General features: G+C 41.1%; 1 protein-coding gene across 4 annotated transcripts in view; it reads left to right on the forward strand.

Moving 5' to 3' along the window:
• The window catches only part of TBC1D12 (TBC1 domain family member 12), a 45933-nt gene extending 30223 nt beyond the window's left edge, over nucleotides 1-15710 (forward strand). For 2 of the 4 annotated variants that reach the window (XM_079976277.1, XM_079976276.1), the window contains 9 exons: nucleotides 1771-1888; nucleotides 2425-2531; nucleotides 3997-4077; nucleotides 6119-6213; nucleotides 9317-9388; nucleotides 11231-11359; nucleotides 11984-12093; nucleotides 12611-12869; nucleotides 14035-15710. In XM_079976277.1, coding sequence (XP_079832403.1) covers nucleotides 1771-1888; nucleotides 2425-2531; nucleotides 3997-4077; nucleotides 6119-6213; nucleotides 9317-9388; nucleotides 11231-11359; nucleotides 11984-12093; nucleotides 12611-12869; nucleotides 14035-14103 — 1040 coding nt within the window. In that variant the 3' untranslated portion in view covers nucleotides 14104-15710. The other 2 variants (XM_079976279.1, XM_079976278.1) reach the window with 2 other exon arrangements.
• Nucleotides 15711-16101: the final 391 nt, after the last annotated feature.

Below are 16101 nucleotides of genomic sequence, written 5' to 3' on the forward strand. Positions count from 1 at the left end.
GCTTAACATGGCAGAAAAAGCCAAAGCAGTAGCGTGGTAGCTTGTGTTCCGCTAGAGAGAGTCACAATTTAGATATGTACCATTTGTGTATGTTACGCTGTTGAACTGGTATACAATGCAGTTAGTGTATATGGAAATGCAGGTGATCATTTCCTTTTCAACTTCAGCAGCCTTCAGCAGATGGCATTTAGTGGATTCTATCCTCAGCCTAAAACCTGTTGTCATCCTGCACCAAGACTGTGTGCAAGTTAAAAGACTTTAGGCCTTGACCTTACAAAGGATACAATTGCTTATCTACTCCTCGGAGCTCATGCCAGTGTTGCAACCATATCGCTGTACGTGTTTATTAATGTTTGTGCATAACTTTCTTACACCCTTGCAAGTGCTTACCCATGATAGCAATAGATTAGCACTCCAGCGTCAATTAAAATATTTTCTCAAAGGCAACTTGCTTCTTATGTTGGCTGGTCAGTGCAGTCAACAATTTGTTTTAACAGCCTGTCAAATAGAATTGCTTTTTCTTACATGAATTGGACCCTTTACATAAGGGAAAGTACGCAGGTGACATGTAGGTTGTATAGTGTGGTATACACACTTTTTACATAAAACCTGCAGAACTCATGACCTGCCTTGCCAAATACAACCCACCAGCCTTGTATTGTGGTGGGTACTTGGAAGACCTACCCCTCCTATTCTCCCTCCTATTCTCCTTATCCCAAGCAGGCAGTAGCAACACAAGGGTTTCAGTGAACCCCTCTGGCTTAATTGGGTTTGGGGTGAGAAATTATAGAGGTCACGCATACCTGTGTAAAAAAACCAGTAATATTTGAAACAGTCCTGAAAGCAAGGCAGATTTCCAAGAGCTTCCTGCATTGCACAGGACTGACTAGATCAGTGTTTCCCAACCTTGTGCCTCCAGCTGTTTTTGAACTACAACTCCCATCATCCCTGACTAGCAAGACCAGTGGCAAGGGATGATGGGAATTGTAGTCCAAAAACAGCTGGAGGCACAAGGTTGGGAAACACTGGACTAGATGACCCTTGGGATCTCTTCCAACTCTACAATTCACTAAATAACACAAATTCTAATGTGATAAATGAAAATACAGGATTGGAGACTAAAACAACTGACTTGCTGTTGTGTTTCATCTTTGCCTCTATATACTGATGGTATTTGAGAATGTGGATTTTTTTTTGGGGGGTGTAAATGTTGGAGTTGGAAATGTAATCTCTTACTGAAAAAATAATAATCTTTTTTACTCCAGTCATTCTGCTTGGAATCAGTAATTTTGCTTCTGCTCCAAACTGCTGGCTCTCTCTAATTTCCCTTAGAACCCACTATTACATTACTCTCCCAGCTTTCTGAGATTTAATTAGTCATCCAATAACATCTGTCCTAACTTGGCTTGTCATGGTTCATGCAACAAGTGGTTTCTTACGAAGCTCCTCTAGAACAGCTTATTCAAACATTATTTGAGATGTTGGTTAGTCAGTGTACATCCCTACTTCCTCTTACTAGATATACACAATTGCAGACACCCACTATGTCTTGCAAACTTGGAAGAGGAAATGAGGAAATGGACAGTATTGGGAGATTCATATTTCTGTCGAGAGCTAATCTCAACAGCGCCGATATGCAAGAAATTTGGCAGTTGACTTAATCTGGAGAATGTAACCCCAAGAACATTTTCTATTTTGATACATATTTGAAATGTTGATTTTAAAATTACGTTTTAAAATTAAAATTACTGAATATTCTGGATTTAATAGAAATTAAGGATGCACATAGAAGGAAGAAAATAATGAAAGAACGCTTCAAGCAAGAGGAGAACATCGCTAGCGCTATGGTGATTTGGGTCAATGAAATACTGCCTAATTGGGAAACCATGTAAGTATAGATGTTTTTGTAACATCAGGAGCCTTCTTACTGATACTTGTTAGCTGCTGTGGAAGCCCTTTTGACTGAAGAGCAGGATGAAGACGCATTAAATATAATCTTCACAGGCTTTTATATCCCTCAAACGCCTTGAATGTTTTTCTTTCTGTTCTCAAACATGTATTTGGCCTCATAATAGTCTAGAATTACTTTTTCTATTCAGTAATCTCTTTAATAAATTGTTGTCATTAGCAGTTTGTCTAAATGCTCACCCTGTGCGAAGTTGCAGTCTTCCAGGGGCAGGGGGTTTCCCTGGGTGAGGCATCTAGGAGAAACCATAAGGCACTGTTGGCTTAAATGGGACAAAGCTGTGCCAATAGCCCTCTCAGGTGACCTGGCTTCCATAAGGGAAAGCACTTGACTTTCCACTATATGGAGCCAAAGCTTGCTGATGTTCTTTGCTTCTGGAGCAACCTGGAAATGCCAGGAATGGCAGCTAAATTACCTGTACTTACCAAAACAACCCCCCCCATCTTCTCTTTTTTTAGGCGTTCTACAAGGAGAGTTCGAGAATTGTGGTGGCAAGGGTTACCTCCAAGTGTTCGTGGGAAAGTGTGGAGTCTTGCTGTAGGAAATGAACTGAATATTACTCCTGGTATGTGTTATAAACATGCAAACTCTTCTCTCAGTAGGATGGTGGTCTCAAGAAATAACCCAACATTTCTTCCACTGAGTTTGTAATAGCTTTTATTGATGCAGAAAGAAGTTGCTTTTAGAAGAGATTACCGCATTTTTCGCCCTATAGGACGCACCGTCCCATAAGGCGCACCTAGTTTTGTGGGGGGAAATAAAGGGGAAAAAATTATTTCCCCCCCCCCCAAGTGTGGGGCTGGGATGGGGGAAGTCTGAGCTTCCCCCGACCCCAGCCCCCAGAACAGGCAACTCTCCGCAAGCCGTGGGAGCCCGGTGCCGGGCTCCCGCGCCTTGCGGAGGGCTGCGCAAAGTCTGAGCGTGCTGAGCTCAGCGTGCCCAGCCTTCGGCATGCAGGCAACTCTCCGCAAGCTGCAGGAGCCCAGCGCTGGGCTCCCGCGCCTTGCGGAGAGCTGCGCGAAGCCTGGAGAGCAAGAGGGGTTGGTGCGCACCGACCCCTCTCGCTCTCCAGGCTTCAGTGAAAGCCTGCATTCGCCCCATAGGACACACACACATTTCCCCATCATTTTTGGAGGGGAAAAAAGTGCGTCCTATGGGGCGAAAAATACGGTAATTTATGCCACAGAAGTTCAAAAATGTATCTATTTTGCTTCACCCAGGAGAGGTAACTGGCACAGTCTCCCAATACCAGTTTTAAATTGAAGCCATTTAAAGATGATAATGAAAGGGACACCTTTTTCTAGCTGTCAAATACTTTTCAAAAAGCTAGAGCTTGTTAATAGTTTTGTTGGGTGGGGGAGGAGACAGCCTTTAAATAACGGGACTTGACTAAATATTTTAGTTCAAGAGACTGTTTTTAATATGCATGAAGACTCACTCTTTTTAGGAAGAGATCACTTGGTTAGTAGATTTTAGCATGTTTCAGTTTCATCTCTTTCAAGAAAGATCAGTATAGCTGGTTTAAGAACTGGAACAATGTAAAGATTCTAACAGTTCACAAATCTTTGTATGGAGCATGCCTAGATCTCTATGTACTTGTTTGGACAATCACATCTTGGATTAATACCCAGACACACAAAGGAGCATTTTAGCTGTGCATGAAGCCCTTTTACATGTGTTTCCATTAACAATTGTTTCCTGGTTAATCTTAACTAGGAATATATGTTCAACAGTTCTGGAATATGAAGCCATGGTTTGAAGTTGGTTAAATTTTGTTAATGGAGTACCTAGTGGTTTGTTTGTTTGTGCAACGGGGGATATACAGGCAGCAAAAGGCTTGTTCATGTCTCAAGCTAAAGCTAAATTCAGGGAAGCTGTCCTGAGTCAGTGGCTGGATATTACACAGTATGATTTCCCTTCCTGGTTTTTATAACTAAAATGCATATAATAAAAACAGGATTACTGTGAAAATTGTATAGTTCTTATCTGTAAATTTGCCCTTTGGCTCCATTTTGCTGTCTGTTTTGCAGAACTCTATGAAATCTTCTTATCTAGAGCCAAGGAACGATGGAAGAGTTTTGGGGAAATGGGTGCTGAGAATGATGCAGAAGGTAGGTTACAATGATACCCGTTGCTACTTTTAGACTCTTCTAAGTAGAATGCACATGATTAGCCAAATGACACATTCAGAAATATAGCACAGCCATTCATTGTAGGATCATATGTTTGATACTTGCATATAGAAAGCTAACATTATCATCAACTAACAGCTACAATTTGATGTGGTATAGTTCTGAGCAAGTTGAATCCCAATCAGATTTCTCAATATGTTCATCTCTTTGTTTGGAGATTCAGGCGCAGTAGCAGATACCTTAAAATTGTCTGCTCGTTGAAATGTGGGTTTCCTTCAGAGAATGTGATACTGTTAGGATCCAGTGGATTTGCCATAAAAACTGAAGCTGGAAGAGCTTAATAAAAGCAAGATAGATTTTATTGTCACAGGCTTTAAATAGTGTCCAGCTCAGAAAGAAAGAAAGAAATCGTCTGCATTTGTAGTTTTGTGGGGAGGATACCAATTTAACAAACAGAACTGGCAATATCAGTTCAGAGTAAGTCTGGCCAGTTGTGATCCAACCTTATGAGGGATGAGGTGAGGGGAGAAGCCCTTTTCCAATATAAATATATGACGTGATGATATCTTAGCACGCTTGCTTGGGAAGTACAGTATGTCTCTAAAGAGGTCTGAAACCTGATTTCATGTTTGGGGAATAAGCCCTTCAGGAACAATAGATAGATGAGGGAATATAGTGTTGTGCTGAAGAGTCTGTTTGCTCTATGGGCCCCAGCTCTTTGTGCAGGAGAGCAGGCTGCTGTCCGCCTGGAAGAGCTGGCCTAGAAACTATCATGCTTGCAGAATAAACAGGAGCACAAACTGGGTAACTTAGGTCTTTGGCTTGAATAGTGGAACACTCCATAAGGAGTGGAAAACAACTGAGACTTCAGGATGTAACCCTGAAAAGGGGAGTTTTAAAATAAATGATGATAACGCCCAAGTCACAAGTCAAGTGCTTGAAGGCTACTGAGAAGGGATGGAGAAAGAATAGGACAAGTGGCCACAAGCCCAAATTGCACAACTGTGTTCTAGTTGAAGGGAGAAGGTAGAGGCAGAGCAAGGATTAGAGAGAGAGGAAGAAGAAGCAAGCAAAAACACACACACACACACACACAAAAAAAAAAACCAGGCAGAAAGGGAGGAAGAGAATTAATGAAAGTGAGGTTTTTTCCCCATCACAGAAGAAGGACTGGTGAGAAGGATCCTTGGTGGAGTAAAGTAAAAATACAGGACACAGTAGAGCTTTTACTGCGCAGTAAAGCTTTTACCAACCCAGAATGAGTTGGGCACTGTGTCTGCTTGCAGGGCTGCTTTCAGGAGATATCCTTTCCCCAGAATTCTACAAACAATTAGTTTTGTAAAATTGAAACAGGAAGTCTGTTGAAAGGTGTTTTCCAGAGGAACAAAAAGGGTGGATATGCTTTGGCTGTTTTCTGAAACACGGAATGAATGGTGTGGTTCCATTGTGTCAAAAGGGCATGGAGATCTTTGTATTGCCAGTTTAATGAGTAGCAGGGTATTGTCCAAATTTAAAGTAGGATGCAGTTGCTTTTGATTTTGCAAGTCCAAGAAGTCTGTAGCTCCTGGACATTTAGGGTTAGGAACTCTCTTTCCCAGGTCAAGAGAGAGTAGTGCACAGTCCAGATAGTCTGCCATCCTTGTCCTGGGTTGCTGAGCCCTTGCCAACTATAGGATGGAAATTCTGAGACAAAATGGAGGTGAGGGGACAAAATGGGAGGACTGTGGCAACACATCTGTGCCTGCTTGAGTTAAACCATTTTTAAAATCACCTCTTAAAACCCCTTTTTATTTTTGCAGTGGTATACCAAACACGACTCATAGGTCAAAATGATAGTTGAATGAAATAGTTGTTCTCTACACCTTTTCCTGCTTTCTGTAAATTAAGTTAGTATTTTCTTAATTTCTGATTGGAAGTAATAGTCAGACTACGTAGAAGATGGCCATAGTCTTACGTTACTGTATAAATAACTCTACAGACATATACATATATAAAAATCTGCATGCTTTAATCTCTGTAGATGCTGGAGTATCAGTTGCTGATCGGGAGGCTAGTTTGGAGCTAATAAAATTGGATATATCCCGCACATTTCCATCCCTCTATATTTTTCAGAAGGTAAAATGTTTTTGACTTTGTTCAGATACAAACATGTTAAACATGAGGTCATTTCCCCCGCTGTGGCTGATTTTCTTTAAAAAAAATAAAAATCTGTCAATGAAAGGTTGTTTTTTTAAAAAATGGAATTTTCTGCCATGGATTCATGCAGCTGAAGAATTCCATGTTACATTAATAGTAGTGTGACTTAAAAATAATTTGAAAAGGCACTTGTGTATCAGGTATTAACTCTATAACTTCATCTTCTTGGCATGGTACTTAGAGGGAGTGTTTTATCTGACCAGGTTAGCAAATGTTCTGTCTATGCATGTGTTTCCCTGCAGTCGAATAGTTAGATCTTTGACTTGCTTTACGTGCTTGCAAGGGTGGAGTGTGGGAGGGAACAAAGCAGCTATAGCAAGCAAGCTAAAATTCATTTTCCAGGCTGGCGAGTGCTGGGGTTTGGGGAGAGGTTGATTGATGTGTCCAACTAAAGCAATAGAATGTAAAAGCAGCTTGCAAACCTTGTTGCCTTCATTCACTGAGCAAACATAGCAGGTCTTACGGGACTTAAGCCCTTCTTTCTGGGGAGTGGGGCATAACTGCAAACAAAAGATCACCTGGTCAGCTAGACTTTATGCTTGCTCACCGCTGCCAACTGGGAAGGTAAGCCAGTTCCACGGCTGTTCAAATAACAATATTCTGGCAGAAGTACAAGCGTACAAATCTGCAAGTGTTAAGTGTTTGGCTTTTTAAAAACATGAAAAAATGGCATCTTACTATACTTACAAAACAGATTTCAGAGAACTGTTTGATAGTATATCAAATAACTAAATGAATGGTGTAGTATAAGGGAAAAAATATACTCACCCACCTCCCTTTTCAAATATGTCAGACCTCTGCATGTGTTTTAATAGAAAAACGACAATGCCTGCACCTTTTAACATTTGTGGACTTGGAATTTTGGTATTGGCATTCCAGTCTATAATGCCACGTAAGAAGAAGCCCCTATACAAAGTTTTTTATATACCGTATTTTTCGCCCTATAGGGCGTACCGGCCCATAGGGCGCACCTAGGTTTTTTTTTGGGGGGGGGGGAGAATAAAGGAAAAAAATTATTTCCCCCCCCCCAGGCACGGGGCTGGGGCGGGGGAAGCCCGAGCTTCCCCCAACCCCAGCCCCCAGAACAGGCTGCTATCCGCAAGCCTGGGGAGCCCGGCGGGAACTCCCGCCAGGCTCCCCAGGCTTGCGGATATCTGCCCGAAGCCCGGGGCGTGTTCCACTGCACTCCCCGGGTTTCGGGCTGCAGGCTGCTGTCCGTAAGCCTTGGGAGCCCGGCGGGAACGCCCGCGGGCTCCCCAGGCTTGCGGATAGCTTCCTGAAGCCTGGAGAGCGAGAGGGGTCGGTGCGCACCGACCCCTCTCACTCTCCAGGCTTCAGCGAAAGCCTGCATTCGCCCCATAGGACGCACACACATTTCCCCTTCATTTTTGGAGGGGAAAAAGTGCGTCCTATAGGGCGAAAAATACGGTAGTTCCATCTCTGTGTATGCTGTTACAGTGTAACAAGCAAAATAGCAGGTACCTTGACCCAAAGAAGCTTTTAATCCCCAGAGTTAAAATAGGATTTGTTTACTCAAGAGACTTGAGTGGTCTTCCTCTTTTGTTCCTGGTGAAACCGAAAGTGCATTCCAACTAGACAGAATAAAAAAACCCCAGAGAGCTGTCTACTGCAGTTACTTTGCCTTGCTCAAGCCTCACCTGAAACTTTGTGTCTAGATAGTTTCCCTTCTTTGTTTGCTTAGCCAATTTGCATTCCTAAATGAACAGCCTGCAAACCCGAAAGTTAATTTTCAGCTCCGATATGAGTTACTAAAGGATGAAATAACAAATGTTCAGGTGTGAGGCTTTCTGTTTTGTTTAGTTAACCTCACCCCTGCTGCTACTAAATTGCAAAAAGTTTCTGTAATTTTCATTTATATGATAACCTAATGCAGCGTCGCCAACCTTTCTGAGCTGCGGTGGCCGCTGTCGGGGGTTTGGCATAATGGCTGCCACATTTAAAAGCGCAGAAGAAAGGACAGGCCCTCAATGTGGTGCTGTCCTATCCCCCCCCCCATCAGCCACCTCATCGGGGGGGGGGGGTGAGATGCAAATATCAACCACTGCTGCAGTTACTTACAATGAGAAGCTGTTTGTATCTCTATTCAGAACGAATGAGAGGGTATGTGTCAAATCCTGGCATCCAGGGAAATGTAGACATATTTAAGGGAGTGTGTTCAGTTTAGGGGAAGCTGAGTCAGTGCAAGCAGGAGCTAAGCAGGAAGAGCAAACAGTGTCTCATGGATATTTGAGTGGATAGTTACTGAGACACATTGTGGGTACTGTAGGAGGTACAGGTGGGCACACTGTAACAGTGGGCAACATGTTGCTGACCTCTGACCTAATGTCTCCACTAAAAAAGGAGGAGGAGGAGGAGGAGGAAATTATTAACGACCAAGATTCTGTCTGAAATTACTTTTTCACAATCTGGGACAGGGTGATAGTGGTGGAAGAAAATACACAAGTCGTTGTATGCAAGGCTTTTTCCGCATCTAAAAACACTTGCTGGATCGAAAGTGTTGTGAATTCAGAGTTACGTTTTGTCAGCACTGAAACAGCTCTTGGCAGTACGTATAGTCCAGAGAACATTAGGAGAAACAATGCACTTTGTCTGTACAGTTTGGAACTGGGATACTAATAACCAAGTTCACACTCTGGGGTGACTGCCAGCGTTCCTAAGTGTTGACATTTTTTAGCTCACTGTCCCTTGTTTGCTTGGAGGTAGTACAATAGAATGGAGAAAGAGTGCACTCGCCCGCACATGTGTTCATAGGTAATGGGTGGAGGGTTTTTTTTAGTCTTTTGGAGCTGTTACAGTTCTATGCAGTCAGGAACAAATGGACTTGTAGGAATTTCAGTGCTGCTGTCACACATATGTAGCCAAGCTTCTGGGCATGCCTAACTTTGTATAGATTGAATATATTGTGACCCAGTGGAAATAGTCTTCTGAATTCAAAATAAAGCCAGAAAAACAAAATAAATGTTAACATATATGTTTCTTTTTTCCGTTGTTTTCACTTCAGGGTGGCCCTTATCATGATCTTTTGCACAGTGTCCTGGGAGCATATACATGTTACAGACCAGATGTAGGATATGTAAGTATCCTTAAAACATTGCCGTTCTTCACATTATAATGACGTTTCATACAAATATTAGCTTGACATTTAAAGGAATAGTTTTTGCTGAGTAAACTATCTCAATATAGCTTGCCTGTGTAGCACCAGTAGAAGAGGTCTGTCTCTCATATTTGCATGTGTGCACGCGCGCGCACACACACACAATGTCTCCATAGATACTTCAAAACACTTATGATAGTTTTTTTTAATACATACATAACTTCTTTTTGACTCCCTACCCCTCCTTTCCTGATGTTTATTTTATTACTCCTTTTTGTTAGCTGTTTTAAAACACATGTTTTTATTATCTAAACCCGATACCATTAATTCTATCAATAATCCATTGCTTATACAGTCGTGCCTCGCAAGACGAAATTAATTCATTCCGCGAGTTTTTTGTCTTGCGATTTTTTTGTCTTGCAAAGCACGGACTTTGGAAAAGCTTCAAAAATCACAAAAGTCTTCAAAAACCTCAAAAAAGGCTACCACACCGCGTGCTATGAGTTGCTCCTCGAAGTGAATGCACGGTTTTAAGAAAAAGGAAACAAACTTGCAAGACAAAGGAAACAAACTTGCAAGACGTTTCCGTCTTGCGAAGCAAGCCCATAGGGAAATCCGTCTTGCGAAGCAACTCAAAAAACGAAAAACTCTTTCGTTTTGCGAGTTTTTCGTCTTTCGAGGCATTCGTCTTGCGAGGTACCACTGTATTTCAAATCCTGCCTGCAACTTCATGTATGGGTGATAGTTTTATAGATAATCCAATTGCTCTGTTCCATTTAGAGGAGTGGTGGGATACCACCAGCCAATGAGCCTAATTGGATCTGGCAGGGGTCTTACTCTCTCTCACAGGATCATGTTCCTCATTACACACCCGCCTACCCCACACCTGACATCAGATGTGGTGTTGCAGTGAAGGAACAACTGGGAGCTTGAAGTACACTTCCAGTATCTCTTTGACAAGGAGGTATTGTTGATAACATCGCTCAGCTGATTGGCGCTTTGAAGTTGTATGTTTACAGTTGTGGTTCAAATTCAAACTGCATCAGCAAAGGGATGTTTTCCCTCTACTGACCAACTGTGTGGACAGCTTTGCTGGTACACAGAGAATAAATGTCTGTTTGCAGATGTGGTTTGGATTCAAACTGCACCAGCAAATGGATAAAGCAGACGGTTAGCTGCTTGGTGCTGATGACAAGCCCCTTTGATGTTACATGACGTACCGATGTAGCCTGTTGTGGATGGGGAAGCTACGAATCTGTCCTGGAGCTGAAAATGTTTCCCAGCCCTGGTCTAGAGGTAATGGCTCAACTGTAGCCTGCAGAGATGAGTCTGTAAATCCTGTTGACATGTGATTGGGACTTCCCAGTAATTGTGCACCAGATTCTACTATAGATGTTCCTTCCCTATGGCATTAGCCCCTAGAAAAGCAAGGGGAGAAAATCCCTGAATGTATATTATTCACGTGTTGGCTTCACCACCTTATATTTGTCTGGTAACCACCTGCCAATTCTTCCTACTGAAGCTATAAAAAATACATTAGCAACCTTACCCCAGGATGCTGTAGATTCCACCCATACATCCATGAGTGGAAACTTCAATGACTGAAGCAGGTCTAAGTTGCCCTAATCACTTTACTGCCTTGAGCATTTGAATGATAACTCATTAAGTACTGAATTTAGCATTTCTGTGACAAGTTAGCCTGGTTTTTTTTGTCAAAAGCTGTAAATAAATTTTACTAATACTGTAGCTTATAGATCCCTACCTTAATATAAAAATGAGACTGTTTACTTAATGCACTTTCACTGCTTTTGTTTTTTGAAGGTCCAGGGAATGTCCTTCATTGCTGCAGTCCTTATTCTCAATCTGGAAGAGGCAGATGCGTTCATTGCCTTTGCAAACCTCCTGAACAAGCCATGCCAATTGGCCTTTTTCCGTGTGGATCACAGCATGGTATATACAATTTCCAGTGTCTTGTAACTTACTGTTACTATTTCACTTGAACCATTTTGTGACTACTAGAATCTTTTTAACAGGCAGGAAATGGGTGTCAGTCTACACCCAGTAGAATTTCTGCTTTCCTAAAGAACAGTGCTTTGCATTCATACTTGCCACTAGCAGGGGTACTTGTGTCTCTGGAATTAAATCGGCAACTATTTCTTTTGTTAAAATTTACCATCCCTTTTCAGATTTCTGTTCTTGTAGCTTCCTCTCCTATAATTCATTTTCTGGAAACAATGGCCAATGACTACCCTACAGCCAATCTCTTGCTTTTGCCAGGATGGAAAGATAGCAATGAAAAAGTGACTAACTCATTTTTCTGTTGTCTACACTGTAAGTGTAGTTGGCTAAATTTGTTGCTGGAGAAGTACAGATACTACAGTTGTCATAGCAACTGCACTGGACGTTTTACTATTTAAATGATGTACACTGCACTTTCTTCACTAACACCAGCAGAGTATGTCCTGTAGACAGGTGTATAGCTTCCTTGAAGGCTTCATTAGTTATGGCACCTCGTGCGTCGTCGTCCCCCCCCCCCCGACTTTTATTAGCGTTTTTCTCTTTTTTTCTTTACAGATGCTGAAGTACTTTGCAGCATTTGAAGTATTTTTTGAGGAAAACCTCCCCAAATTGTTTCATCATTTTAAATCCTACAAACTTACCCCTGACATATACTTGATAGACTGGTAAGTTGGAAGATTGGTTGAATAGGCTCTGTTTTGTTTTCTGTGTTAAATGGATAAACTTGCAGCTGAAGTTTGATAATACAAATAATGGGCTCTCTGTAGAAATTTCTGTGTGGGCAGGATGAGCAGTTGTTGGGGCAAGTTGGGAACACAATTCCCATCTAGCTGTGATTGTTGGTGTCTAAACAAACGTACGCGAGTGAATGTCTGCTCATGCAGTATAGCTTTCCCACTGCTCCTCTCTTGCAGCTTCTTGTACCATGCTTCTTCAGCCAGGAAAAGCCTGGTACAGGGGACTGCAGTGGATAGGGAGGGGGAAGATCAGGGAAGTCAGCTTGTGTGAGTGGGATACCTATCAGTGTGTCTTTCCCAGATCCAAAGTATTAATGGACTTCTAAATAAAATAGCACTGACAGTGAAGGAGCTCAAAGTTCACTGCACAAAAGTGATGGCATGTAGTTTGTCCTCATGTTCCTGATACTTCTGATTTCAAAAAAAACAACAACCCACCCCCCAGGATCTTCACCCTGTACAGCAAGTCACTACCCCTTGATCTGGCCTGTCGCGTCTGGGATGTCTTTTGTAGAGACGGAGAAGAATTTTTGTTCAGAACTGGATTAGGAATTCTTCGGCTGTATGAAGATATCCTCCTGCAGATGGACTTCATTCATATAGCACAGTTTCTAACAAAGCTACCTGAAGACATCACGTCAGAGAAGCTCTTTACTTGTATTACATCTATTCAGATGCAGAATAGTAACAAAAAATGGGCTCAGGTAAGTGTTCATTTTTATTATAAATAAATTGGGTCACGTAAACTGTTGATTTTCTGCCCTCAAAAACATGTTGACTAGGACAGCTTAGCGAGAATAAACGCAGTAAACAATTAAAATATATGAACATACTTTCTCTCTCTCTCTCTCTCTATATATATATATACATACACACACACATAAAACAATATTAAACCATCAGCAGAAATGGGAGATAGGCTCTGGGAATCTGTGTGCAAAGGCAAAATCACATAAAATCAGGAATGCCCCTGGAACAGGACCCCCCCCCCCACCTCTGTCTGTCCAAAGCCGACGTGCTGAGTAGGCCTTGCCCCCCACGCATGATCTCGGGATCCTTGCGGGGTCTCACCAGAGGCTGGTAAGCAAGGTAGAGGGCTTAAAAATCTCCCACCTTGCTTAGCAGGTTCTGGCAAGGTCTCATGAGGGCCCTGGTGTGTTCCTGCAAGATGTTCTGGGTCTGCATGGGGAGGCGGTACAACTTGCCTACCTGTCATTTTCAGGAGGGAGTGGGGCATGCTGTCACAATGAGAGAAACCATTCAAGGCCCCTGAAGTGTTCTGCTACTTCATGGGTGGAGTACTGAACTCTTATTAAATGGGAAATACCTTTAGCTACACTTCCTTAAACTCAAAGCATTTGTATTTTAACCCCATGACGAACTACTACACAGCTACAGTGTGCAGCAGTATTTCTGTTCTAAGTTCTTGACCCCGCAATTGTCATCTAAGGCCCTTGCGTGCCTCCTGCTCTACAAGAGTCCCAAAAGAGCAGGTGGTGTAAAATGAACAATGTATCTTTCCATATTAAACCCTTCTATAGGCTAAAATGGAAAATTAGCTGTGTTGTTTTAAATTGTGGATAACCCTTGTTGACTGGAGAGCAGAAAGAAGGGCTTCATGTGTTTCCAAGGTAGACCATTTTCAAGAGTCATGATGCTTTTTCGTTCCCTATTTTCTATTAATCACTTGGGGATTGATACTTTGTATATTGGGTTACTCGGGGGAAAAGAGATGGAGTGGGAATGAAATAATCTTCAGTGATTATGATGGATGCAACGAACCTGCAATGAGGTATCAGTATTGATAAAAGTTAATGAGAGATTGAATAGTGTCTGATTTTTAACACTTACCTAAAAATCAATTTGCAGGTGTTTGCATCATTAATGAAGGATAGCAAAGAAGGAGACAAGAACCATAGTCCAGCACTAAAAAGTTAATTTCAAGTTTATTGGAAATAATAAAGAAACCACTTGCTTGTTAAAGGATTCTAAACATCTTATCAATGAAAACCACTAAGAAGAAACAGCTTGGGAAGACCTAAGGAAGAGACAGTATTTGACTGAGTACAGTGGTGGAATTTGATGAAATGTTCACCCTGTTGCCAGTATTAAAGAGCTTTTTGTGAGAGGAGCCCTTTTCACAGGAAGCAAAACAATAAAAACTTATGAAACTGAGAAAGTGGCTAATGCATATTTAATATTTAAAGTTGAATGCAATAAAAATTTGTAATAACTTTTGTTGGTACTTTAAATTTTTAGGGATACCTTTTTTATGATGATCACAAAGGCACTTTTGGGAGGAAAGCAGGCGTTTAAAAAGTAAGGCCCAAAAACTGCTACCTGAACCAAACATTTTGGTACAAATACCTCCAAAATTAAGCAGTGAAATTCTTAGGACCAAATAAGTTTTTTTGCTTTGGTATACATGCCAGATAATAGGAGGCTTTATATATGTCTTGCTAAACTCCTTTTAAACTGCAGCTTCACTCGTCGGTTAAATGAATGTACGTAAGGTGGAACAGAGTATGCTGCGTCAAGTCTTGCCGCAAAGTCATTGGCAAAAAGTCTTTTGGCCTAAAGATGGCAGTGGTTAAGAGAACTATTTTAACTGTGTGCTTGTATAAGCAACTGATGGGTTTCTGGAATTTTGCTTCCTGAAGTACTTGGTAGGTAGCTTGCTTACATTACAGAAAAATTGGATTCCTATTCCACGAAAATCAGATCAGTTCTTGATTTATTTTTTAAATCAAAGTGACTTATACTTGATGATAAACACTAGTATAATTAATAAGCTAGTGACAAACGCTTTTGCACATTTTAAGCAATGTTAATGTGAAAGTTTGAGTCCCTGTATATTAAAACCTTTCTCACTTAAATGCAAAATGGAATAGTTTTGAATTGCAGTGTGTACAATAATTAATACCCTAAATCCATACTGTCAGTCACATCTAACATCAGCACTGTACTGTAAATGTGATCTATGGAAGCTCTTAAACTTCCTTCACACTCCAAAACATTTTAAAAATGACATTTGAACTGGAGGGAGATGGAAAGGATACCTCTTAAACTCTGAGCAGCTAATGCTTGTTCTTTCTAAATCCATTTTGATAGTATTAATGTAAATAAAAATGCATTATGATTTTTTTTTGTACCTGGTCCCTGTACGTGGAAATGAAGTGGAAATTTATCATTGCATTAAAAAATTGAAAGAAAAGAGAGACTACTTCAGCTGTCAAGTGTTAAAAGAAGTTGCAGAACCGGTTTTAAAGATTTGGGTTACAGTATGTTGGAATATTTATGTATCGTTATCAGATTTAAAACTACACTTTATATTACTTACAACATACAATTTGAAGTTAAAATGTCTTTCTTTTCTTATGTATTTACTTACTTGGTTCCCGTGTATGTCCTCTGTTTGGGTTCTCTTGTACAGTTTTCTTACTTTTCAAGTATACACATGTATATAAATTGTAAATAGAAGGTATTTTGCCTTCATTCAAGACCACTAGTAACTATTCCTATGTAAATAAAACTTGTAAGCAGAATGAGTGATGTCTCTTCATTTAATTCTCCCGCTCAGATGCAAAGCTATATTGAAAACTTCTGAATCTTCAGTAGCTTCTACAGATTTATATTTCAGACATCATGACCCCATCTATAATGGAAACTGGGATTCTAAGGGGTGACATTTTAAAGTCTACAAATAGAGTTCTCGGTAAAAGGTTATGATTGGTTGAAACTTCACAGGGAATTACAATCCTTCTCACAAACATTAACTCAGTTTGGAACAAGTTTGTGCAAAACTGTTTTTTCTTAAACAGAGTGGCTAAACAGCTGGCCCTGTGTCAGGGAATGTCTTGGCAGAGAAGCAGAACCCAGAGAAGCAGAGCTCAGACATAAACCATAGGGATTTTTTTACCCATCCCTGTTTCATAT

This window comes from Podarcis cretensis (assembly GCF_951804945.1).
Source record: "Podarcis cretensis genome assembly, chromosome: 5".
Taxonomy (NCBI): Eukaryota; Metazoa; Chordata; class Lepidosauria; order Squamata; family Lacertidae; genus Podarcis; species Podarcis cretensis.